This window comes from Mesocricetus auratus, unplaced genomic scaffold, assembly GCF_017639785.1.
Source record: "Mesocricetus auratus isolate SY011 unplaced genomic scaffold, BCM_Maur_2.0 Super-Scaffold_100014, whole genome shotgun sequence".
NCBI lineage: Eukaryota > Metazoa > Chordata > Mammalia > Rodentia > Cricetidae > Mesocricetus > Mesocricetus auratus.
Window position 1 is genome coordinate 3,851,717 of NW_024429197.1, and position 27,322 is coordinate 3,879,038.

Genomic DNA, 27,322 nt, shown 5'->3' on the forward strand with positions numbered 1-27,322 from the left:
TAAAAATGTAAAAGTCCACTTATTTAAGTCTTACTCTCATCCAAAAGACATCTTCACAGAAACTTCCACAATGGTTGACCAGGTCTCTGGACACTATGGCCCAGCAAAATTGACACAGTGATGGTTGGTATAACAATGGGTAAACAGGTGACATTTCTGATTACTTGTCTTAATGCTGTCTGGAATCCACATGGACTAGCTCATTTGATCCTCGGGCTTCAGAGACATCAGGGACTCCCCAGCCTCAGAGCCCCCTCATTCCACCAAGGCATGGAACTGCACCATATGACAAGACACTGGAAATACATTAGATTTGGAAAGAGCAGCTAGCCACCGCCTCACCTCCCTCCATTTGGTAGTGGGCATTTTCTTGGGTGGCAGTAGGTGTGCCCCACCCCCCTCACCATTTAGAACCAGCATCGCTGAGACACTCGCAGCTCAGCCCTGCTCCCTGGGAGACAATATAGACCCTGAAAGGAAGCAGAGCTCAGGGCTGGCTTGCCCCTGAGTGTGGACAGTGGTGACCTTAGGGTGGCCCTTGGTGACAGCCACACCAGCTCTATGTGGACCCCTGACAAATGTCCTTGAAGGGGAACTCCGCACACTCTCAAGCCACTGAAAACAACACTCTTATCATCCAGGACCCAAGTAGGAAGTCAACGCTGGCCGCCACTGAGCTGGCTACTCTGACCAAGAGTAGGAAATGGAGGGCCACCTCCAGGTTTCCCAGACGACCACCACTGGCCGCTCCCAGCAGATGGCAAGGAGAGATGAAGGCTCAGAGACACCCGGGCATCCTAGAGGAAGGCACATGGGTCTAAGGCATATGGCTGGGCACCAGTGCCTGCAGGAGGATCTAGCAGGCCAAGGGGCAAAGCCAGCCAGGACCCCTGTAGCCGGACTGAGGTCCTATCTCACTGGATATGGGGAGGGTCAAGGCCAAGATCAGGAGTCTGAGTGGTGAGGCTACAGGGCACCAGAGCTGTCTCCTTTCCCCAGAGGGTCCCGAGTGTCTCTCTCGGTTCTGAGAATCTCTAAGCCGCCGGGCCTGGGATGAGGAGCGTAAAGCCCTAGGGTGTTCCGGAGCAGATGAGATTTCTGGGTGAATTTGGCTCTTCCTTCCCAGTATGACCCAAAGCCAAAGCTTGGGTACCTGACACCAAATGAGGAGGGGTCAGGATACAGCCCAATGGCCAGGACAGGGTCAAGCTCAAGCTGTAAGGAGTCCAGGAAGAGCTGGTGGGGAGCCAGGGGTCAGTGCAGAGATGTCAGTCGTCTGGATGAACAGACAGGTGGGTGGCACAGAGCTCACTGCATGTAGGAGTAACGCCAGTCCCCCAGAGGCTGATGCGTTTCCTTGACGACCTGGGGTGATGTCCAGCGCAGGATGTAGTGAGGGCCTCCTGGTTTGTCATTGGTTCCTGTGGAAAAGAGGACGCACGATGGTTCTTGGCAGGTTGGGGGCTGGGGGCTGGCAGAGTCAATGGGGCAGGGTGGGGCAGTGGTGGAGTGGAAGCCAAACAGATTCATAGCCTCAGGGCTTGCTGAGCACAGCCAGAGGGCAGGTGAGCAGCTGAGGCTCACAGTACCAAAGAGACAAAACACCAACCGAAAAACAACACTGCCCAGCCAAGCTGCTCGTTAGAAATGAAGGACAGAGCGACAGTCCCAGACACAAAGTGAAGCCCAATACTTGAGTGAGTCACTTGGGCATAAATGTAAATGGGTTTAAATTCTGCAATTGAAAGTCATAGTGAGTGAATGTATTTTAAAAAAAGACCCAGGCTGGATAGAGAGCTCTTCCTGGTCTTCTAGAGGACCAGGGTTCAGCTGTCAGCACCTACACAAGGCAGTTCACAACCTCCAAGAACTCCAGATCCTGGGGTTCCAACACCATCACCTGGATTCTCTACGTACCTACACACATGTGGCCTGTTACACAGACACACACACAATCTTTTTTAGTTATTTTTAAAAAATATGCTGGACTAGGTGTGATGGGGCACATCTTTACTCCCAGTACTTGGGGGGGCAGAGGCAGGTGGATCTTTGTGAGTTCAAGACCATCTTGGTCTACACAGCACATTTCAAGCCAAAATTTTTTGAGACAGGATCTCACTATGCAGCCTTGGCTGGCTTGAAACTCTCTATATATACCAGGATAGCCTTGAACTCACATAGATCCACCTACCTTTACCTTCCAAGAGCTGGCATTAAAGGCATGTGCCATCTACCCAGCCAAAAAAGTTTACTTATTTTTAAGTAGACAAATAAAAAAGACCCAATTATATGTGGTTTGCAAAAAAACATTTTATCCTGAGGAAGAAGATATAAATGAATCTCAAAGATACAGGAGTATCAGCTGGGTGTTGGTGGCGCACACCTTTAATCCCAGCACTCGTGAGGCAGAGGCAGGCAGATCTCTGTGAGTTCGAGGCCAGCCTGGTCTACAGAGCGAGTTCCAGGACAGCCTCCAAAACAATACAGAGAAACCCTGTCTCGAAAAAAGCAAAAAAAAAAAAAAAAAAAAGACACAGCAAATAAAGATCTCCAGCCTGGTCTACAGAGCTAGTTTCAAGACAGCCAGGACCATATAGAGAAACCCTGTGAATTCACCCCCCCCCCACTCCTGCCGGGCATTTAGCAAAGAAAGGAAATTAAAGCAGCATGTTGAAGAGACATCTATCTCTGCACCAACATCCATTTCTTCTCTATTCACAGCTGCCAGGAAAAGGGAACAACCAAAGGACCCATTGACAGATGGGTGGTTGAGAAAAATGTGGTACCTACACATTGTGGAACGTTATTCAGTCACAAAAAGGGAACTAGTAACCATTATGCTGCATTAAATAAGCCAGATGAGAATGGTGTGTTCTCGCTCTCGTGGAACCTGAAAGAGCTGATCTCACAGAAACTAGCAATGAGGATGTTACTAGAAGCTGGGAATTTAGGGGATACTGAGTTAGGTCAGGAACAAATCCTGGGGTACAGCATTCTGCACCTACGGTAAATATGGGTAACAATTATGCCATGTATTTCAAAGACCTAGAAAAAATGCCTTGGGATGTTTTTACTCTCTCTCTCTCTCTCTCTCTCGCATACACAAAGACAGGTATTAGAAAAGACAGTCTCCCTTAAATGCTACATGCTGTTTACATGGGTAGAAACATCACATTCCCCACTGACATGTGTCTGGCCCTGGCTGGCACTAGGAGGTACTAGCTCCTGGCAATTCTGTTGCCCGTGCAGAGCTGCTTCTCCATCAATGACCTAGAGAGCAAGGGACTCAGGTGATCTTGAGCCTGGTGGGAAAAGTGTGGGCATGGAAACTAGCATTCACAGCCCTCCCCCATGTCTCAGTTTCTTCCCCTGTACAATACAAGAACCCCCTAGCTTCAGAAGCTCCTGAAGGGACTCTGTATTTGAACAATCATACACCGTCCCCCAAGGTGGGCTCTTCTGCTCCTATTCACAGCCTTGATTGAGGCAATGACCTATGGCCTCCTACTCACCTGAGGCCCGGGCACCCCCGAAGGGCTGCTGGCCCACCACAGACCCAGTAGACTTGTCGTTGATGTAGAAGTTGCCAGCAGCATTCCTCAGCATCCTCGTGGCCTCCTGGACAATTGCCCTGGGAGACAGCACAGTGATCAAAAGGGTTGCCAGCCCCTCAAGCAGCCCGCACCGGCTTCCCAGCTAAGCAGACAGCCATGTTAGGAATAGGACACTGGCCAGCCGCTAAAGTGGGACCTGGGCAAGTTAGTCTCCAAGGCTCAGCTCCTCCCCTGAGAAGGGGATTAGCTCACCCACTTCCTGGGGCCACCGGGAGGCCTGGGTGGAGAGCACAGGGGGTCAAGCCACAGCTGTGGGGGCAAAGGGGGGTGGGGTCCCAGCCCAATCCAGCCATTTCACGGAATCTTAGTTAACACCTAGACCCCATGCTTTCTCCTGGGTTTCAATCCCAACACTCCTCTCTGAGGCAGACACGGTGGCTTACAGAATCAAGGAAGAAGAAAAATGCAAAGAGTCGAGGTTAGGGTGGCAGGACCCAGATTAGATCAGCCTCCACTGCAGCAAGACTGCACAGCATGGGACAGGATGGTCGCCTAGCTCAGTGGGGCCCCTACAGGACGTCCCTTTACATTCAGACAGCGGTCACCAGGGGCTCCAGATATCTGGTCCTAACAAGCCAGCCTGCTGTGTGTCCTGTGTAGGTCTAAACTGAGGGGACTGGAGGAGAGTGGAGAGGGAAAGCAGAGGCGGGGTTAGCAGGAGCTGTGCCTAGGAGGCGGGTATTGAGCTGGTGGAGACAGCACACCAGCTCTGCTATCAGGGCCGAAGCCACTCACTTATCCTGAGCGAACACTGCCCCCGTGAGGCCATAGCTGGTAGTGCTGTCGACTAGCTGCAGAGTCTCTCTGTACTTGTCATCAGGGTACACATACACTGTCAGCACAGGACCGAAGATCTCCTGGGAGACAGAGAAGAGGTTAGTCCCTCCAGTGTCTCCATCTGGCCATCCTCTCCACCATCCCAGCCCTCAGATCACACAGCAGCCCAGAGCACGGGCAGAGATGGACGGTTTCTTCCAGGTTCCCTCTGGTCTCAGCGTGCCTAGCTTCCTGACCATTTGGCAAAAGATCCAGAACTTTCCAGCCTCGTGCCATGCCCTCACCTGGAAAGTAAAGCAGCCACGGCCCTGAGGAGCAGAAGCTCGCTCAACAGCAAGTGCTAAGGCACCTTCCTCCTCGGGGTCCCTCTCCCTGGTCCTGCACCACCACCCCATCTTAGGTATCACCACAGCCAGACAGTGAGCCAGGGAGTCCACAGCTGCCATAATCCCACAGTGGCTGCGGTAGCTGTGGCAACGGAGCGCCAGGCCAGCGCCGACAGCGACAAGAGTCTTGGACAGGCCTGAGCTCCGGAGCTCAAGACCCAGGTCTGATCACACCAGCTGTGAGCCATTCCTGCCAGGCCACCCCGCCCCACGCCTCTCGTCCACGAAACCAGAAAGCCTTAGAATGAGCGTGCCGCTGTGCCAGGACAGCCCGCCGCGGTCACCTCCTTCATGATGGGCTCCTGCGGGTCCTTGGTCTCAATGATGCACGGTTCCACGTAGTAACCCACAGACTCGTTGCACTGGCCCCCCGCCAGGACGCTGAGGCTGGGCGAGGACCGCGCATGCTCCAGCCACTTCTTGATGCGGGCAAAGGCCTAGGGCAGGTGAGCAGGAGGGTGTCAGAGACAGCTAGCTGTCCCTCATACTTGCCCCAAATACCTCTGCCTAAAGGGCCTGAGTTCCGGAAAGGGGGCAGGGTTAGGGGCACTGAGGTGAGAGAGAGCAAGGCCAGACTAAGCCATGGCAGGGACACAAAGAGTACCTGCTTGTGTTATATGTGTGTGTGTGGAGTATGTGTCTGTGTCTGAGTGCATGTACAGTGTGTGTGTATAATTACATATGTGTGGTACGTATGTGTGGTATGTATATGGTGTATGTATGTGAGTATGTAGGCTATATCTGTGGTGTCTATGTATATGTGTTACATAGTATGTGCATATGCTCATGTATGGTAAAACTACAGGTATCCTTACATATAAACACACTTGGAGGCAAACATTAAGAAAGGTGCGTGTATAGCTATGTGTTTACATTTTAAGCACATGATATGTACATGTGGCTTCAGAGATGTTTTTTCATGGCCATTTACACTACTGTTCCAGAGCTGTGATCTCAAGTACACATATGTGGGCCTGCCTGTGTGTGTACATGAGTGTGTGCACATATATATGCCTCAGGGGTCTGCTGAATTTGGCTCAAGAGTGTGCAGACAAGAACAATTTCCGGCTGTGGGTGACCCTGTCCTCTTCAAGGCCAGGGAGGCACACGTCTGGTTACAAGCCACACTGACTAACCTGCCCTTCTCTGTGCCCAGCACCCCTCCCCCAGAATGTGCTATACCCACACCCTACCTTGGCATCAATCACGGCAGAGAAGAAGGTCCCAAAGTCCTCTGCAGGCTGGGGACAAGGGAGGGAGAGATGAGACACTGAGACAAAGGGCATCCCTTCCCCACAGCCCATCCCACAGAGCCCCAGGGGAAGGACCCAGCCTCAAAGAGGCAGAGAGAGCCCCAGGGAAGGACGGGGCACTCAAAAAAGAGCTGGGCAGAGCAGCAGCCAATCCCATCAGCCACCCGCTGGGCGCAGGAGAGGCGCCACTCACATCGCCCACTTTGATCCTGCTGTGCTCCTCCAGCAGGCGCCCTTTGATCTGTGGCCACAGAGACTGAGGCACGTAGAGGCGCGAGCAGGCTGAGCACTTCTGACCAGCATATTCGAAGGCCGAGCGCACTGTCCCGCTCACCACGCTGTCCACATCGGCCGAGCTGTGCACGAAATGGAAATTCTTCCCGCCGCACTCTGCAGAGCACGGGGTGTGGACATGAATGGAGGTTGCCGAATGCAGCCCACGCCACCACCCACACCAATCCACAGCCCCACGCTCAGCAGCTAAAACAGAGAGGAGCGAGGGGCGTCACGAGCCAGGCCTCGCCCATTCCCCCCCCCCCAAGACCCAGAAGTGAGGCCGCCAGGGGAGGAAGCAGGGAGCAGAGGGCAACCATGCAACCCCTCCCTATCACAGAGGAGGGAACCAGATGGTCAACGTGCCATTGAGGCCGAAGCACAGCAAGCCAAGGTCCCAAGAGCCCACGGTCCTAAAACCTCCCACGGAAGCCCACCTATTCCCTTTGGGAAGACCTTCAGACTGTCACAGCACCTTCCAGCCTCAGTTTACCTGCTCAGCAACAACGGTAACAGTAGCCAAAAGCACACACCACCTGCCAGGCACTGGAGGAAGCACCCTGGGCTGTCTTCCCCTCGTCTCAAGGACCACTCCCATGGACACACAACTCCCCTACCTCAAAGACGAGTAAACTGAGGCAAAGTGATGAAGCCACTGGCTTCAGGTTGAACCATGGCCCTGAGAAGGAAGGGCCACCAACACCCTCCTCTGCAGAGTCCACCATTCATCTCACAAAGGCAAGGACCAGACATGAGGGCTGGGAAACTCAACAGCCAATCCGGGAAGCTCAGGAAGGGCCTTCCCATGGGCCCCACTACACAGTAGGGGCTAGAAGGTTAACGCCAGCCCCAGCTTCTACTGTGGAGTGTGCCCCAGACAGAACTACCCTTAAGGCTCAGCACTTTCCCAAAGTGTGTTCCACAAAACTCTTGGTCAACAGGGACTTTGCAAAATGGGGTTCTGTGGCCCGGGGAGTTTGAGAAACATTGTATAGCCGGCTATGCTCTCCCAGTACATGAATGGAGTATTAACGGCCGAGAAGGCTCCACTGGCTGTGTTTCACACATGTGTCACGTTTCTGTGACCACAGAATGGCTTCTCAGGAGTCATCACTGTCAAAGAGAGGCGGCCCTCTCAGTCAGTTTCCTCCTCTTGTCCCACTGCATGCACACACACGCACGCGTGCACGCACACACACACACACACACACACACACGCACACAGGCTCCCTCCTTCCCTGCCCAGAACCATGCTATCCACCACAGCAACCCCAAGCCATGTGTGCTAACAACTACCACAAGCCTAAAAGGAACACAGCGCTCAGCCCCACACACGGGCATGCTTAAGTGCTCCGTATCCACACGCGGCTCCTGGGAGTGGGGGTGAGAGGCAGGTAGAGAAGTCTCCAATACTGGCTCCCAGAATCCCGGCCACCCTACTCTAACAAAACGCTGCTCTCTCATTATGTCCCAGGAAGAGGGTTCCCTGGAAGCATGTGAGGGGCAGGGCTTACCTCCAGCCAGTCGTGGGAAGGTTCGGAAACGGTCCAGATTCTGAGCCACCTGCTTCCAAAGGTGTTTGAAGGTGCTAGAACCAGAGAATAGAGAGTCAAGAAGCCTCTCTAGGAAGGGGCTAAAAGACCTGGAAGGAGTCCTGGGGTTGGGAGGGGCCATCGCAGTACCAGGAGGAACTAAGTGGGTGGTGGCAGCTGTGATGGGGGCTAGGGAGCAGGGTGGCACATGGAAGGCCCAGATGCGGAAACAGAAAGCGCTGATCCCGGCTCTGACACAGGGTTGTGTGATGTCGAACTCACGACTTAATGTCTCTGAACCTTCAACCCTTTACCTCACCCACTAACAAGAACCTTCCATGTGCATGGATTCCAGCGTGGTTCGGAACGTAGGATCACGCTGGGCACACTTGCAGTGCCTGGCAAAGAATACCCAACTCTGTGGCTATGAGGGCCATCATGGCCCAGTGCCTGGCCTGACAGACCAAACCAACAACCCAGGCTGTGCCCTGCCCTGCCCGCCCCGGAGACACCACCTCCTCCCCAGGCTTCACTGTGACCAACCTCAACACCACAAAACAATAAAAATGCTAATCACCCAGCCACGGTAGCTAACGGTAATTTATGACTTTCCTACCTTCGGCCTAGCAGCTTGCCAGAGCGTGGCAAACCAGGGCCAGGCCCACTCCGCCTGCTAACAGGCAGAGACCTGAGCAACGGAGGAGCAGGCCTCTGGGGAAAAGGCCTCCTCAGCAGTTCTTAAGCTGCCACCCACACCAGCGATCCAGGTGGGGAGGGTACAGAGAAGCCACTGTAGTAGGTGCCCCATGACAAGAGCTGCAGGTGCAAAATGGGACACCAGGCTGCCCGGTCACCTATCCCAGATGCCCAGAAGGCTCCTCGGTCAAGACCTAAACATGACTCGGCTTCCCCCATGCCTGTACTCCTGACAGGGTCTACCCTGGTCAGCAATGCCCTCTCTGTCAAGGTCAAAAGGTCTTGGACCCAGACCCCAGCCCTGCAGACTGCCAGCAGCTCACCATGCTGCTCTGCCCTAGGTTCTGACATCCCTGCCTGGCCATGGTCATTATCCCAATTCCTGGAGCCCACAACCTCCTGTGCAGGCCCTGGAGCAGCTCCAGTCAGTTCCTAGGACAGAGTACAGTCGTAAGGATCAGGAGGGCCAGCAATGGGCAGACCCAGGATATGCAGGCCCAGGGCCTGGGGTGGGACCTGGAGCCCTACAAAGTGTTGTCCACATCCAGCTAATGGTACCATGAGACACGCAGGCCCAGAGGGACCAGAGCACACACAATGTGATTTTCTTTTTTTTTTTTTAAATAAAACAGTGTCAATTAGACAAGGTCAGGCCATGGCTAGTAGGAATCCAATAAAGCCACACTCCCAGGGTCCAATGGACAGCCCCAGCCTAAAGCAGAACTGTGCTTAGGCCATGCCCTAGGACTTTCTGTGTCTCCTGCCACCCTCAGCATGCAGCTCAGACACTTTAGTAGATTCAAAAGGCCCCTAGGAGCCACTGAGAGGCGGGACCAAGAGAAGCAGAGAGGAATGGTGAGTGGGGGCCTCACTGTTCACGTATTTCCAGACGTGGCACAGAACCCTGTGCTGCAGGGGTAGGAAGACACCTGCTGCGTCAGTGAGTCACTGATGCAGCCTGTCCAGCCCTCCCCCAAGGGACATGCCTTGCAGCCTACCAGCCTGCAGGTCCCCTTGGTGTCCTTCCCCTTCCTATAACTCTGTTCCCACCTCCTCACCTCTGCCTAGCAAATCTTAGACCCGGTGCCTTCTCCAAGAAGCAGGACCAATTTCTCCCGTTTCCCCCTCGCCCATGCACGCCCTCTTGCAGATGGCTGCTATCTGCCATAGGCTGTGCTTCCGGTCCACACAGTGTTCTCCTTTCCCAGCCTTTCAAACTCTAACCCAGACAGGAACCATGGCCAGGTGGCGGTGGCGCACACCGTCAATCCCAGCACTTGGGAGGCAGAGGCAGGTGGATCTCAGTGAGTTCCAAGCCAGCCTGGTCTACAAAGAGAGTTCCACAACAGTCGGACTGTTACGCAGAAAACCCCTGTCTTGAAAAAAACCAAAACCAAAAAAAGAATGAGAGAGAGAGAGAGAGAGAGAGAGAGAGAGAGAGAGAGAGAGAGATATGAAAAGAAAAGAAAAAGATAGGAACCCACTCTCATTTGACAGGTATTATAAAACTAGATTGAGACAGACTGGTCACACAGAGAGAGTCGGTGATATCAGGATGTGACCTCTGATTTACAGCCCCAGATAGCAGCACTGTTTCCCTACACCACTGTGCCCTAAACCACCCACCCCCACCCCCACGGACTTACGGCACACTGCCTGTGAAGTTGATGCCACAGAGGTGCTCTGAGCTGGTGACTGTGTCCCCAAATGTTGGCCCATCAGCCGGCACAAACTGGATTATGTTGGGTGGCAAGCCGGCCTCCCGGAGGATGCGGTAGACGGCATAGCTAGCCGACATGGCAGTGTCACTGGGCTTCCACAGGACCACATTGCCCTGCCAAAAAGGTGTGAGCACGACTCACAGGGCAATAGGACACCAACCATATCAGCCATGTGTTCAACTGTACCTGACAGCATGGCCACCCCTACCTGGAACCACTATGCCCCCTGCCCCCCAGCTAGGCCAATTCACGTAATATCTGTACTGTCTCCAGAGAACCCTGTCACGGAGGCCCCAGGCTTCATCTCTGACCCTAGCCTGGGCTCCCTTTCCTTGCAAGCCTGGGCTGAGTCCTGCCCTCACTCCAGGCTAGGGCTGTTCTCGTGTTCCGGGCCACTCCTGGGTGTGGCTGGGCAGGTACCTACAGACATTTTGCACGTGTGCTGGGTGAGAGCATGTGCAGCATAATAGGTCCCGGGAGAGCCCATGTGATGATACAAGAGGCTGTCCCTGTGCATGCACATAAGACGCACATGGGGCGTGCATGCCCTGCCTGAGGTCCAGACTGCTGGGTCAACACCGACCCTCCTCCTGCCCAGCCGATTGAGGATTGGCCTGTATCCCCCATATCTGTGGGAGCTGCCACAGGCACAGGCGCCTTCACTCCACAAATTCCTATCCGTTTCATTGTTTGCTGGCTGTGACAAGGAAGTCCCTACTGTACCTCTCGGGTGGCACAGGGGCAACCACTTCTCTCATTGCTTTTTTAGTTAAATGACATCATCAGCACAGTGTCAGTGGCTGCCACACAGGTGAGCACTCCAGGTCACCGCCACCATGAGCAGCCATTGCTCCCGTTTGAGATAGAAGGAAACTGTGCCTCTGAGCGTGGGGTCTGCCTGGGTCTTCCACAAATGGACAAGGCTATGCTGGGACCCAGAGCTTATCCACAGCTCCTGCTGCCACCACTGCACTTCTCCCATGACTGAGTGGCCTGTGCTTGTCTGAGATCTGGGGCCTCGCTAACTGCCCTTGTGCCCGGTTCCTCACCATTAAGGCCGGTGCACCCGCCAGGTTGCCCCCGATTGCGGTGAAGTTGAAGGGGGAGATAGCCGCCACGAAGCCCTGAGGAAGAGGGAAACGGTGAGGCGGAGCGCAAGGCTCCCAGCAGCCCCCCTGTGGCCCACTGCCTGCCCCGCCTGCATTCGGTACCTCCAGCCCCCGGTACACCACACGGTTGGTGCTGGGTGGCACACTTATGGGCTGCTCCCCCTCCAGCTCCGTGGCGAACTTGGCGTTGAACCGAAAGAAGTCGATGAGCTCTGCTGCGGCATCGATCTCCGCTTGGATCACGGTCTTGCCCTGTTAGGAGGGTGGCCCAGGTTCAAAAACAGCAGACAGGCCAGAGCCAGCCCCCAGGACTGAGGAGGGAAAGGACCCGATTCTCAGGCATCCGAGCCTCCTCCATCAGACAGACTAACGCACATGGGACTGGAAAGGCATCCACTGACCATCTTGCAGAGCTACACGGTTCATAATTCCTGGCAGTCATTAGTGTGTGGAGCCTAGAAGGCTAAGACCTGCAGAGTACTACCCAGAATCCTTTGGATCTCAAGCCAAATAAAAACATACCCCAGTGTGACAGCCCACACATCTTCCTGACAGTGTCACTCACATCACAAGAACGCAGAAAAACGTGGGGAGCTGTCATCCCACCTCCATGCAGCAGAGGGCGCTCTCACCACAGAGACAGGAGAGTAGGTGAGACTCAAGGGGGGGTTGGCTTGGTGAAGGGGTTCTTTTTTTTTTTTTTTCTAGACCAGGCTGGCCTCGAACTCGGTGAAGGGGATTCTTAGAGAAAGCCAAACTGTGCCTCTCCCTGGCTCCTTCCTCAGTGCAGAGCACTGCTCATTTGAAAAGCCCATTTCTCAAATTCTCAGGAGACTCCTCTGACAACTTAAAGACCAAGATCAAGCAAGACATATCTTGCAGGGGCAGTAAATAGATATATTTAACACCAGTCACTACCTGAGCTGTAACTGTAACTGACAAAGAACAAAACACTCCCAAACTGAGCAGAACACCCTTCTGGGCCTGGAATGCCAGGAAGCCCACAGAGGACAGGATAGAACCGGACTACATGATCAGAGTCCATTCTAGGCAGGGGACACTGGACAGAGCGAGGAGGCCTGGGCTTCCCAGAGACTCCTGCTGAGTCCCAACTCCATCATGGGCAGAACAGCCTGGCAAGGAAGGCAAGAGTGACCGGGGAACCAAACAGAGGATGGGTAGAGGGGCCCAGGTATAGGATGAGAAGCCGGGAGAGCGGCCCTGGTGGTCCCTGGGTCAGGAGTAACTTTGTGGATGTTTAAAAGCTCCCCCTGAGGGCTGCAGAGAGGCTGGAAGCAGGGTTCAGCTCGCAGTTTGTGAGCCCGGTGTGTCCCAGGCTGGTTGTGCATACGGCTTGACACGTCTGTAGACGGCAATGCCATAGAGCAATGTCACAAGGCCAGCCGCTCCTAGCAGGGCAACTGATGAAATGACAAAGGCTTGGCCCAGAGCAGGGGGACGGGAATGAAGATGAGGTCACGGGCCCACGTGGCAGGACACATGGGCTCGGCACCACCTGCCTCTATTACATCCCTGACTCTGAGGGACATTTCTAGGGAACATCTCCAAGTCTCCAACAGCTCCTGGCACACTCTATTCCTGTCACTAATGTCTAGTGACAGGAATAGAGTAAGACAGTCTGACTGGGACTGTCAGTCCTCACCTGTCCCACCATGGTCTTGGCAAGGACCTCAGCCCTTCGTGGCCCGCTAAGCATGTCTGCTGCCTTCAGGAAGATCTGGGCCCGGTCTGCCACGGGCTTCAGGTCCCACTCCTTCCTGGCAGCCAAGGCAGCTTCAATGGCTTTGTTGAGCAAGGCCTGGAGAGAGAGACAGAGGTAAAGGGTTACCATCTGCCTTACACAGCAGGAAGAGCCCCAGGCACAGAGGAGGAACGAGCAGGACACTAGCGACCAGCAGAGCCCCTCCCCCCACAGGCCCCTGAACACACTGCTAGGGATAGCCAGTCCTGCTGTCATTCTGAGGTCTTAGGCTCCTGCAAGGTTAGACAGCTGTTACTAAAGAAAGTTCCTGCCCCACTTCCTCCCATGGTCTAAGGAGGTGCCCCATCCTTGGGACCTGTGGGACTCCAGCCTTGCCATCAGAAGCACAGCTTGACACACATACCAGCTGCAGGTAACCCCAGACCCCACCGCCCTCTTACCATGTGGCACCAGCCACCAGCCTGTCCCATGGGTCCTCTTTCTTACTCTCTGCCTGGCTTTCTATGTCTAACTGTTCTGACAGTCTTATAGAATCCACACCCCCCTCCCCAGAAGCCCTCCCCAGGTCTGCTTTAAGCAGTGGGCACGTCAGTGGGAATGTCTGGTGCTATTCCCACTCTGAGCTAGTTTGGCTTGAGTTAACCCGCACATGACTGGATCTGTTGCAGACTCAGCCCAAAGACTCCCCAGAGTCAAAGAAAGAAGTACTGAGGTACACCCACAACTAGCCGGGGAGTCATGGTCACCGGGGACTTACCTTGTCTGCATAACAGAACTTGGCCACCTTGTGTCCGTGGTTATAAGGCTGGAAGAAAGGGCGGAGAGCGTTACGGTTCATAAGGTCAAGACCACAGGCCACTTCATCTTTCAGGGGAAGCATAGCCTCTGTGTTCAGTCAGACATGTCTGAACCCCAGCTCACTCACCTATGGCCATGGCAGCTCCCTCCCCCTCCCCGGCTCTCCATGCCTAGAAGCAGCCCACCAGCCTCAGTTAAGTTCTTCCTTTAATCCCAGCACTCGGGAGGCAGAGGCAGGCAGATCTATGTAAATTCAAGCCCAACCTGGTCTACGAAGCTACACAGAGACACCCTGACTCAATCTAAATTAGTGAGCCTGCTAGGCAGTAAACGCTCTTTTACCCTGGATCCAGTACACAGTGCTCTTGGAGCGGTCCACCTAAATAGACTCATTGGCCAAAAGGCCAGTCCTTCACTCCTGCCCCCACCCCCAGACTGGGAGATCTGCAAGTTTCCCGGTTCCCTTAGGTACGTGCTCATTTCCACAGGGCTAAACCCAGCTCTCCATCCCTTGGGAAGAAGTCACCAGGGACACACACACTCTTCCCACTCTCCTCACTGTGGATGTGACTCAGGAGTGGGCTGGGCATGGGACCCTTTGTTCTAGAAGTTATAGGCATTCAAGGAATTCAAGACCTGGGAGGGGACAATGACCCTTACAGGCAGAGACCACAGCTCCTGCCCCTGCCAGACCTACCGACAGCTGGTATTGCACATTAGACGTCCACACCTCCTCGTCCCCGACAACACAGGGGATGGCTTCTGTCTGGCCCTTCAGGTCCCTCAGAGCCTGGGGAGAGGGACAGAATGTGGATGGGAACTTCTTGCCTCTCTTAGCCCCATGCCCCACACACCCTGGGGACACCCCAGCACCCTGTTACCTTCTGGAGCGCATCCCGCTCGGGGCTGCCCTGAGTGAACGCTAAGATGGGCTCATTGGCCACCTTCAGAGAGGAGGTGTGCTTCCAACGCAGCCTGGAAACAAGCGTGGGGAAAAAAAACCAGACAGGTCAGCAGCCATCACGCCAGCCCCTCTGACTCCACAGGTGGTCCTGAGCTGAGCCACAGCTGAAATCAAAGCAAATCCAGGGCCTGGGGAGACAATTGGCTTTGGGTCTAATACTTAGGAACCCTAACTCTATTGTCATGTGTCTAATACTTAGGAACCCTAACTCTATTGCCATGTGTCTAATACTTAGGAACCCTAACTCTATTGCCATGTGTCTAATACTTAGGAACCCTAACTCTATTGTCATGTGTCTAATACTTAGGAACCCTAACTCTATTGCCATGTGTCTAATACTTAGGAACCCTAACTCTATTGCCATGTGTCTAATACTTAGGAACCCTAACTCTATTGCCATGTGTCTAATACTTAGGAACCCTAACTCTATTGCCATGTGTCTAATACTTAGGAACCCTAACTCTATTGCCATGTGTCTAATACTTAGGAACCCTAACTCTATTGCCATGTGTCTAATACTTAGGAACCCTAACTCTATTGCCATGTGTCTAATACTTAGGAACCCTAACTCTATTGCCATGTGTCTAATACTTAGGAACCCTAACTCTACCGCCATGTGTCTAATACTTAGGAACCCTAACTCTATTGCCATGTGTCTAATACTTAGGAACCCTAACTCTATTGCCATGTGTCTAATACTTAGGAACCCTAACTCTACCGCCATGTGTCTCCTGTTGCATGACTTGCCTGCTCTGAGTTTGTTTCTATGAGAATAAGCCACCAAACCCACACGGTTACTTGAAGTCAATTTTGTAGAAGCTGAAGGCCACTGTCCCTTCTCCCCTGAAATTCACCCCACAGATACGGGCTTTCTCAGCACTGAACAGGTAGCCTGTGAGAGCTCAGTCAGTGTGAGCCAGGGAGATGCCCTCAGCAGAGAATTGGCATTCAGGTGAACACGGGCATCAGATATGGACCATGAACTTGGAGGACTGGCCTGGGGAGCCTAGTTATCACTGAGCATGTACACACACACACACACACACACACACACACACACACACACACACACTGCCTCCTTCCTCATCTGGGGCCCACAGGGGGTAAGATGAAGGGGATTAGAGTCAGTACTTGGGGTCCATCATTCCAGAGTTAAAGGCCTGGCTCTTCCACTTCACAGACATGAGATGTCCCCTTAGGGCCTCAGTTTCTTCTATAAATGAGGACAGCTCAGAGGACATCTTTTTTTTTTTTTAAGATTTATTTATTAGTTATACAGTGTTCTGCCTGAATATATCCCCTCAGGTCAGAAGAGGACACCAGATCTCATTATAGATGGTTGTGAGCCACCATGTGGTTGCTGGGAATTGAACTCAGGACCTCTGGTCCAGCAGCTAGTGCTCTTAACCTCTGAGCCATCTCTCCAGCCCCTCAGAGGACATCTTAATGTTGGTGATGTTCACACAGCACAGGGCCCAGGCCAGGCCTCATCCACCGCTCAAACAGCCACCCCTGATGGAGTAAGTCATCTAGGCATTTTTATAAGAAAAATGATCGGCTGAAGCCCGAAATTCGAAGAGACCTGAATTCGAGTCCAGACAAAGCTGGCACCACGTGAGAGATACTGGGAAAGCCACCACATGACTGGCTGGGTGACCTGGGGGGACAGCCAGAAAGCTGGGGGGTGAGTGCCCTGGGCTGGGTGTTGCTGGGAAATGAGAGGGGTATTACAGTTGGGCAGAAGAGCCACCCCTCCCCAGGCGCTACTCTGAGGGCGCACAGCGGTCTGGACTATGCTGAGACAACGAAGAACTCTGTGCTTCATCCTATCCGGGTCAGAGCGATAGCAACGCTGTTGGCTGGGCCTCCACCAGCCTAACCATGCTCAGCAGGACACAGTGGCCAGGCTGAGGCAGTGGGGCCGTGTGTCTCTCCCTTTGTCACCCAAAGGAATGTGAGGGTCAAGAAGTCACCTGATGGAGAGAAAACAAACCCATATGGGGTGGGTGTGACCCTGAGACCACATTCCAGGAGGAAGGAAGAGCTGACAGGCTGGGTAAATAAAAGCAGAGAAAGGTCTATAGGGTTGAGGACAAGATCTTGAAGAGGAGGGAGGGGAAGCATCTAGCTGAAGGAGGGAGGATGTCCATTCTTCTCCCCACAGCCACACCCACAGGCCAAGTCACACCCCTTTCTCCCACCCTTGTCTGGCCAAGGAAGAGGAGGTAGGGTAAGACAGGAGCTGCCTCTGAGTCTACCCAATCCTGCCTCCCGTTTGCCTGGCGTTCCGTACAGAACAGTGAGGCCCATCTCCTAGAGTTACTATGGAGATTGGACAGCTAAAAGAAGGCAAAGTTAAAGGAATCCACCATGCCCCCTCCTCCTGCAGTCCTGGGAACAGGAAGAGAGGAGGCAGAAATGTCTAGGGACTGACCGTGGAATGATAAAAATCTACCCCCGAGGTTCCTTAGCTGGGCGTGGGCTGAGTCCAGCAAGGCTCCAGGCCTGGCCCTACCACCCACCATGTTGGACACTGCCATTTCTGGAAGCAGATAAATCAAAGACAACACTCCTGGCGCTCCTGTCTGTCAAGATCCCTCTTGGTCAGCACAGTTCATCTACTCTCTCGGTGGAAGAGCCAGAACACTACAGGGAACCTCCAGCGATGACAGTCATTCCTCACCCACTGCTCTGGATAGACTTACACAGGTCCAGGAGTTTCCAAAGCCCCACCCCCCCACACACACATACCAGGATCACAATCAGGTAGGAAAACGAGAGTACCCCCACCCCTACCCCACCCACACTAGGCCTCTCTTCCCTGCCACCCCCAAAAGTGATGCCAGAAACAGAAATCCCACAGACCGTCCCTCTACCTTCCCCGAGACAGAGGCCCACAGTGACCTAAGGCTCAGGACTTTCTCTGGCCTTGGAAAGTCTCCAGGCACTAAAGAGACCAAGTTCAAAGATCAAGTTGAGCCCGAGTCAAGTGATGCCAAAAACAACAGGCTTCTCTTGCAACGGGCTCTCTTTCTCTTTTCGGCTAGTGCTCCGCCCCAGTTTAACAGGCACCCTCCACTAGCTTAGATGAAGCTGGATCATTCCACAAGACTCAGGGCCTCTAGGACAGACAGTGCTTCTCAACTCTCCTAATGCCTTGACCTTTCAACACAGCTCCTCATGTTGTGGTGACCCCAGCCACAAAACATTTTTATTGCTACTTCATAACTGCAATTTTGCTACTGTTACGAATCATAACGTAAATATTTTATTTTTGGAGATAGAGGTTTGTTGAAAGGGATCACGAAAGGGATCACACCCCACATGTTGAGAACCAGTGCTCTAGGAAGAATCTCTAAGGACTTTGTAGGCAGGATGACTCTCTTCCCTCATTTATTCACTCACTCATTCATTCATTTATGCAGTCAGCACACTTACCCCACAGCAACAACACGGAGTTATTTCACACACCAGGTGTTTATTCCCTGCACATTTCTAGGACTCAAAGGTGCCTGGTCCTGGAGGCAGACTTGACCCCACCCTCAATCCTCCCTCTGTGGAGAGGAAGTATGGGGTTGGAGCTGCACCCAACTCAGGCTCCCCTAGCAACCCGGGACACTTACACACGCACACACAGAACCTGCAGCCAGGGCCCAAGTCAGTAAGAGGTTCTCCCCAGCCAAGCTTCAGAGTCCATGTTCCCTTCCCCCTAGAGACAGGATTTCCAGGAAGGGTCTGTGCCAGCAAACTCAGCACTCTTTAGGGGACGAGATGGGGAGGAAGAGGGCACAGGCTCCACCCTGTCCAAGGTTCAAGGTGCTGTCAGCCCTCTCTCTCATCAGAGCTGACTCAACAGACACATCTCCTCCACCATCTCCAGGCTGCTCGTGCAATAACCAAAGCTACGCAATCCTGCCCCACCAGCACCAGGGTCCTGCTCTGAGAAATTACACATCTAAACAAGCTGGTCATTGTGGCTGCATCATAGAACATTCATACAGAAAACTCACACATGCAAGGCACTCAAGAGGGACCTTTTTCAATCGGGGGATGCTGTAAACGGGACATGCACAACACTGCCATGCTGTGATACAGTGCATTGCTTTTGCAGACAGAAAACTTCCCTACTGTATTTTATTTCATTTTGAGACAGGGTCTTACTGTGTGTAGCCCAGCCCAGACTAGCTCCAAACTCACTATGTAAAAGAACCTTGAACCTCCAAAATGCAGACTGGGATTACAGATGTATACCTCCATGCTGGGTTTATACAGCATTGAGGATGGAACTCAGAGCTCCATGCATGTTAGGCAGTACATTGCAAAGAGCAGATGCTCAGGCTCTGTCATGAACTCAGCCCTCTGTGACAATTATACGGGACCACTACTGGATGAGTGAGGTCCATGACTGTCTCTATGGCACAGTGAGAACTATATTCAATTTCTTCCTTTCTTTCGAATGTGTCACAACCCACATGTGAAGATCAGAAAACAACTTTTTTTTTTTTTTTTTGGTTTTTCGAGACAGGGTTTCTCTGTGGCTTTGGAGGCTGTCCTGGAACTCGCTTGGTAGTCCAGGCTGGTCTCGAATTTACAGAGATCCACCTGCCTCTGCCTCCCGAGTGCTGGGATTAAAGGCATGCGCCACCACCGCCCAGTCCAGAAAACAACTTCTAAGAGTCAGTTGTCTCCTTCCACCACATGCATCCTGAGAACCAAACACAGGCTGTCTGTCAGGTTTGGCAGCAAATGCCTTTACCTACTAAGCCAGCTTGTGGGCCCAAGACCCAGATCTTAACATGAGAAAACTGGATCAAGGGAGCCTCAACCTAAAACCACTTCTTCTAAAACGAAGATTCCAGATCCCCAGGAGCCCTCAGGTTCGTTCCCCGCCACCGCATTCCCTGCAGGACACAGCTGGCCGCCCTCTCCTCAGACCTCCCCACTACACTTGGCAGCCCCTCACAGAAGGAGCCCTCAGTCTGAAGGGGGCTCCTCCCCGTTATCTCCAAACCAAGCAAAGGTTGGAGATGAAGCCTGAGCATCTTGCTCTTGAAGCGGGCAACAAGTTCCTCAAGCAGGCTGTGTCCTGAGAGTTCCAGCCCAGAAAAAACACCACCAGAGAAAAACCTGGAAAGTACCAGACCTGTGGGGCTGAACTTGGCCTGTACTCCTGCCAGCTAATACCAGGTCAAGAAGAAAGCAAAAGAAGCTTCCTTTGGCCTCCTGTTTTCCAGCTGTAATCTGGGGCCTGATAAGGCCAATCCCCTTATCACTCAATTAGGTGTCATTAGGGTAGCACTGGAGGCTCCCGGGGAGGAGAAAGTACAGGCCCAGGGTGGGGCAGGCTACATGAGCCACTTTACCCTGATGCTCCCTGAGACAGTACACATCGCCCCCTGAGCTCTCAGGGTGACGAACACTGAGCTGAGTGAGCTACAGATTTTGTTCTTGTGTCATTTCTATTGCTACGATAAAAAGCAACTTAGGGGAAAAGGGTTTTTATGCTAGCTCACAATCCAGGTCTGTCACTGTGGGGAAGCCAGAGGCAGGTGCTCGAGACAGCTGGTCACATAAAATCCATAGTCAGGAGCAGAGGGAACGATACATGCTCAATGGCCCATGCTCAGCTCGGGAGCTCCTGCCTAGGAAATGGCGCCGCCCACACTGGGCTGGCCTTTTCACAATTAACTTAATGAAGACATTCCTCCTCCAGGCCAACCAAAAGTAGACAATCTCTCACTAAGACCCTCTTCTTCCCAGGTGTTTTCAGGTGGCATCAAGTTGACAACTAAAGCTAACCGTTGCAGGGACAAGTACCATCTCATTTAATTCACCCTCCAAATGCAGTAGGTTGCACTGTGGCCTCTTTTTATGGAAGAGTAAACCATTTACTCTCACCTCTTTTGTAACTGAGCACACTTATGGCTTTTTTGGTCCTAGAACTCACTCTGTAGACCAGGCTGGCCTTGAACTTAGAGGTCTACCTGCCTCTGCCTCCTGAATGCCGGGATTAAAGCCATGTACCACCAAGCCCAGCTTAATTTACAGTTCTTCTCACTCAAGAGAGGCAATCTGTGGTCAAAGAACATCTCAGTGACGAAGGCTGGGTGACACGTCAATCGCCTGACCACACACTATGTCAGAACCACTCACTTCCCCTCTGGAGAAGGAGACCTCTTCGGCTGGACATCCCTAGCACTGACACTCAACCCTCACTATGTACTATGTAGACCAGGCTGACCTTGAACTCACAGAGATCTGCCTGCCTCTGCCTCCTAAGTGCAGGGATCAAAGGTGTGGTGGCACCACCACACTTAGCCTGGAGGACTCGCTTGCTGTCCTGCTATCCTTGTTATTTCCATCATGGGTCACCATACTGCAGCAATCCTGGTCACTGGGCACATGTCAAACCACTCAGCATCGTGAACTCATTCAACCCTCAAGGCGAGACCTAGTGATGAAGCTAACTATGATCCCAGTTACTTACTCTGAGGCTGGGGGAGGAGGATTGCAAGTTCAAAGCCAGCCTGGGCAATTTAGCAAGACTCTGTCTCAAAATAAAGGTTAAAAGGGGGATGGACATTCAACCCCGTGGTAAAGCACTTGCCTTACAAATACAAGATCCCTGTACTGCAAGAAAAAAAAATCCCCAAAGATAAGACAACCCTTTCAGTCAGCTACTGCTATTTTCCATACGACAACAGAGAAGCCAAGCCACCTGCCCAGGGCCACAGAATTGCTGAGAGGTGGGGCCAGGATGCATTCGGTACTCTGTGTTAAGAGAAGCTTTATCTTGCTAGCCGCTTTGGTTTATCACCCGCCAGCCGCCTGGGCTCTGCTGCTTTGTAGTCCCCAAATAAACACACAAGACGCTGTATTAATTATGAAGCTGTTGGCCTTGCTTGTTTCTTACTGGCTAGCTCTGACTTAAGTAATTACCCCATAATTGTTAATCTAAGTATGTTTCTTACCGGAGAATAGTTCTGGGCTTCCTACCCCCATGGCGTTACATGTTGACTCTCTTGTGTTTCTCCTTCCCAGAGTTCTCCTGGACTCCTAGTCCCTCCTATCTTGGTTCCCTATAGGCTCAACAGTACTTTATTGACAAATGCACAGGACTTCCCCCAACAACTCTGTTCTGGGCCATTCTGACAGCAACAGCTCAACACCTACTAAGTGCCAGACACACAGTGTTTTTGGGTGCCAGTGCCATCCAATCTGAACCATGTCAGAAGGATTACAAGGACCTCAGGTTCCATCTAGTCCTCTGCTGTGGAACTATTTTTTTGTACACTGTGAATATCTGTTGTCCTCACAGGCTTAATAAAGGGCTAAGTGGCCAATAGCTAGGCAGGTAGAGGGTAGGTGGGACATGCAGACAAAAAAAAAAAAGAATGCTGGGAAGAAGAAAAGGGGGCCACCAGCCAGATGCAGAGGAAGCATGAACATGCCATGCTGAAAAAAGCACTGCCACTCTGTAGAGCATAGATAAGAAATACGGGTTAATTTAAGTTGTAAAGCCTAGTTAGTAACAAGCCTAAGCTATCAGCCGAGCATTTCCAATTAATAATAAGTCTCTGTGTGGTTATTTGGGAGCTGGCTGGCTGGACAGAGCTGACTGGCAGTCCTGACAAAATAAAAAAAAAAAAAAACCCACCTACAGTCCCCCACAGTATGTGCAAAGGGCATGTCCAGCACCACACCTGCACGCTCTGACCCTTGTCATTGCCTGTGACATGGCTGTTAGCAGGATCAGCCCTCTTGTGCAGATGACGACACTGAGGCAGAGTGCTGGGTGAGGTTGGGAACACGCCACCTCATTAAAGGAAAGAGAAGTAGTCTATTTATGTCTTTACAGGACAATTAGTTCTGAACAGTGAAAAATCCTAGGTATATGGATACCTAAAGAAGAAAGGATAGCTACTCAGAGGACCACCAAACATGCAATAATGTGATGTGTTATCAATGTCTACATCTCTCTATTTTGTTATTGTAATTTCTATTTCTTCCACTTCTTAATATGCCTGAGTCCCAATTCATCTAATTAATGCTGGCTTTGGAGTTGGATTGGCTCTCCTGCTTTAAACCCAAGCATATTGTTAAAATGCAATTCAGACTTTCTGTATTATATCAAAGAGCCATTGATATAAGACAGAAACAACAACAACAAAATATATATATATATGGACTGTCATCTGTGTATATTTGATTCTTTTCTAAAACTCTAATCTCCTTCATGTGTATTATCTTCCTTAGGGTTGCCTTTCCCAGTATTCATACACATAAAAGTTAAAAATTTCTGTGCTAACATTAATATATCAGTTTTCCAGAGAAAAGGGGATTTCTTGACAACGATCTTCAACTGCTTCAGAAAGAGAATGTGGATTAACTTCCCCCGACTCTGCCTGATTCAACTGGATACATCTAAACTGCCCCACATCATCGACCCCACCTGAAAGGCACCATCCTGAAACCAGCTTTGAACTACATCACTTGACACATCGTCAGGCCAAGGAACTGATACAGTGCATCTTCTACAATCTGAGCAGAGCTTCAGACAAGAGCTTCAATCAAAATCAGAAATCTAATCCAGAACTTCAGTCAAGCCTCTCCTACAAAACAGAGACTAATTGACCTACTTAAGACTCTTGTTACTCTAACAATTTCTTCCCATGGGTCCACATGATTGTCATCGTCCCACTTCAGCAGGAAGTAAATTTGAGAATTTCACGTCCCTTCTCCCTACTATTGATATTAGAGGATAGTTTACAGCTGTCATTGTTAATTTACAATTGTTTTAGGGTTGGGATTGGAAGGAGGTGTTCAGAGTTAGGCATCCTTTTCAGATAAGTTTAGAATTTAGGTGGAATGGATATGTTTAGCTTAGGATAAGTAGATTATAACTTAATTATCACCCTCTATGTATATATGTTGTATATGTTTGAGTTTGTATCAAATTTTAATCTTCTACTTAGACTAAAAGGGGAATTGTAGGAGTGAACCCCACAAAGCTATCCACCCATGAGGGCGGAGACATGTAAACTGACACTGGGAGATATAAAAGGAAGTGAAAGAAGAAAGAACCTCCCTTTTTCTCCTGGAAGCCAGCCACGCTTCTAACTCCTGGTCTGTGCGACACACACACTTTCTCTCTCTCTCTGGTAAATAAATATATTGTTTTCCATATATAGCATCGAATATCGTTATAGTGTACACTTGAGCCCAGCATCTGAGATGAGAAAGCTTTCTGAAGGATCACAAGATCAAAGTCGCCCTCTGATACATAGCAAGTTCAAGGCCAGCCTGGGCTACGTGAGTGACCATCTCAAATAAAAGGGAAAAAAAGACAAATGAAAGCCACTGTCACCAACCCTCCTCCTAGGCCACACGGTGATCTGATGACAAAATGTCTACAAGCAAGTACGGGGCTCACTGACAAGTTCACTCATTTACTCAATGTCAGTCACAGCTCCCCGCCCTGGGGACATCCAGGCCAAGGGACGACAGCTTTTACCCACAACGCTTGGGATCACCGGTCTTTCGGATTTCACATCTCTTCAGATTTAAAATATTTACATTCACATAACCTTGGCAATAGAACCAGGGATCAGATGTGAGTTCACAAATCCATTAAGAACACAAGATGAAGCCAGGAGTTGGTGGCGCACGCCTTTAATCCCAGTACTCGGGAGGCAGAGGCAGGTGGATCTCTGTGAGTTCGAGACAGCCTGGACTACCAAGCGAGTTCCAGGACAGCCTCCAAAGCCACAGAGAAACCCTGTCTCGAAAAACCAAAAAAAAAAAAAAAAAAAAAAAAAGAACACAAGATGAGCCGAACATTGGTGACACACATCTTTAATCCCAGCACTCAGGAGGCAGAGGCAGGTGGGTCTCTGTGAGTTCAAGGCCAGCCTGGTCTACAGAGTGTCTACAGATTGAGTTCCAGGACAGCTCCAAAACAATACAGAGAAACCCTGTCTCAAAAAAAAACAAAAAACAAAAACAAACAAACAAAAACAAAACAAAAAAACCACAAGATGACAAAAACTAGAAAAAGAGAAGGCCGGATGTAGTGGTGCACACCTTTAATCCCAGCCCTCAGGAGGAAGAGGCTGACAGATCTCTGTGAGTTCAAGGCCAGCTTGGTCTACATGGCAAGTCCAGGACAGCCAGTGCTGTTACACAGAGAAACACTCTCTCAGAAAAACCAAAAAAAAAGAAGAAAGGGAGGAAGGGAGGGGGAGGAAGGGAGGGGGGAGAGGGGGAGGGAGGGGGAGGGGGAGGGAGGGAGGGGGAGGGGAGAGGGGGAGGGGGAGGGGAGGGGGAGGGGGAGGGAGAGGGGGGAAGGACCAAACAACCACAGCTGTCCTATGATCATGCCTCTCAACTGGTGATAACCAGAAGACACCTGAAGATTGTCACGACTGAAGAAGCCACTGGCACTAGAACACAGGTCTAAGCATTTCTGCAGGGCAGAGCAGGACCTGCCCCAAAGAAGAACGAAGAATGCTGCAGACATTGAGAGACATACCTGGGCATCCTGCCAGGCCAGCCGCATTACAAAAAGCAGGCAGCCGGAGCCTGGAGAACTGGTTGCAAAGTCCTCTTCCCACCAGCTCAGGAGGCGGCACACCGAAGAACGGGCATCTGGACCTAGACCAACTGTAACCCCAGTTACATCTGCCCCAACAGGCAGAGAGGTCCCCAGTTGCAAGCAGGAACAGAACAAGCTCCTAGGCTCAGCATGGGGTCCATCACACTTGTTAGATTGCCAAATGATACTGCAATTCGGAACTATTTCCTAACACAGACTGCTTTCTACGAGCGATCAGAAGGTCTCTGTGCCTGTGGCCTCAGTGCAGAAGAGGTTGAAGGACCGGGAGTCTCAGTTTGAAAGAGGAATACATTCCATCCCATCTCCTCTTCCTGCCAGTTCCCCACCAAGGCACACAGAAGAGCTGAAACGCGCCCATGCTGTCCCACAGGGGGCAGGAAAGGGTCACTGATTAACTCAGAAAGGTCACAACTCAGTAGAGGAAGACACGGTGGGTCACAGGCCACAGAGCCAGCAAATAGTAACTAAAGCAGGGGTGTGGGTGCTGTGTAATTCTAAAAGGCAGACAGAAACAGACTGTGAGCCCCACTGGGGCAGGATCTTAGAACATGTTACTGAGGGTGCCGAGGTTCCAGCTAAACAGTGTTGTGTAATTGGATTTGAAGAGCAGCTCTGCCTTGGAGCTTGTCAGTTTCTTCATTACTTGTAATGACTGTATCTATGACTGAATCTGTATCTAAGTCTGAATAAAAGTGCCAGTGGTGACAGCCCTGGCTACATAAACCAAACTGGCCTGCCTTGAACCCTCAAGTGCCAACCAAACACACACCCCCACGCCCACCCCCAAAACAGGGTTTCTCTGTGTAGACCTGGTTGTCCTGTAGACCAGGCTGGCCTTTGTAGACCAGGCTGGCCTTGACCTCTGTCTCCCCAGTGCTGGAACTAAAGGTGTGCACCAGCACCGCCCAGCAGGAATTTATCTTAATGAATTTATTAAAATCTCAAAAAAAGCCATAAGCCATTCAGAACCCAGCATCACGCGTTATAAAAGTCATTATGGCACCCACCGAAAAACAAAAGCCCAATATTGAACTTAAAAGGGAGTGGGATAGAAGACCCGGGCAGTATCAGGAGGCTCCAGAACGTGAACTCAGGGATGTCCTGGGACTGAGAAAAGCAACGACTTTGGAATATCCAGCATTAGGAGAAAGAGGGATGAAGAAAGGGGGCGTGCGACACAGTCCAGGCACCACACACGACCAGCAGGGGCGGGGCAGGGGGGAGGAAATCCTTAGCTAAGGAAAAGTGACCATCCAGGGAGACCTAGGAAGGGGACGCCGGGTCTCCATGGGATAGTGGCTCTGCAGGACGAGACCCTCGAGCCATGACGACCCGTGCGAGGGTGGCTGCAGCCCGGAGCACCAGCAGGGAGGGAGTCGCCCGCTGCTCTCTGGGCTCCGGGAGCAAGGTCACTCACCCTGCCCTCCTCCACACGTGGGAAAGCATGGCTCGGCGCAGCGATGGCAGGAAGAGAATCCAGCTAGGTAAGTCTAAGGCTCCCGTGCGGCTGTGGGAAGAACTAAGTCGGCCCTGCAAGGTTGGACTAGTCAAACCAGGAGCACACCATCTCTGCGGGAGGAGGAGCATCAGCCGGTCCACCTGCCTCGGGGTCCATCTGCGGGCACTCCCTCCTGTCAATAAGCAGCAGCCTTATTTAGCAATCAAAACGGCCTCTGTGGACTGAGGTGCAAGGGAACCTGGCAGAAATGCCCTGAAATTGTTACTCTTTTCTCCTCTCCTCCTCTCTTTATGGTATGATCCAAGAAGAGAGGGCGTGAGCGTCCCCGACCAATCACAGTCACACGTGGAAGCCTCCGAGCCAACCAGCGGGACCAGCAAGTTGCACACTTCTTAGGTCTGG

The 27,322-nt window shown here is 51.8% G+C and overlaps 1 protein-coding gene across 1 annotated transcript; it reads right to left on the minus strand.

The window, feature by feature from the left end:
* On the minus strand, positions 1 to 27,051 carry Aldh4a1 (aldehyde dehydrogenase 4 family member A1). The gene is made up of 15 exons (XM_005081066.4): positions 26,879 to 27,051; positions 14,764 to 14,857; positions 14,580 to 14,672; positions 13,842 to 13,889; positions 13,025 to 13,180; positions 11,464 to 11,613; positions 11,302 to 11,376; positions 10,178 to 10,365; positions 7,818 to 7,891; positions 6,224 to 6,420; positions 5,971 to 6,018; positions 5,062 to 5,214; positions 4,350 to 4,471; positions 3,513 to 3,631; positions 1 to 1,421 (listed from the first exon to the last, which is right to left on the minus strand). The coding sequence occupies exons 1-15, from the start codon at positions 27,046 to 27,048 to the stop codon at positions 1,309 to 1,311; spliced, it is 1,800 nt and encodes a 599-aa protein (XP_005081123.2). The 5' UTR covers positions 27,049 to 27,051; the 3' UTR covers positions 1 to 1,308.
* Positions 27,052 to 27,322: the final 271 nt, after the last annotated feature.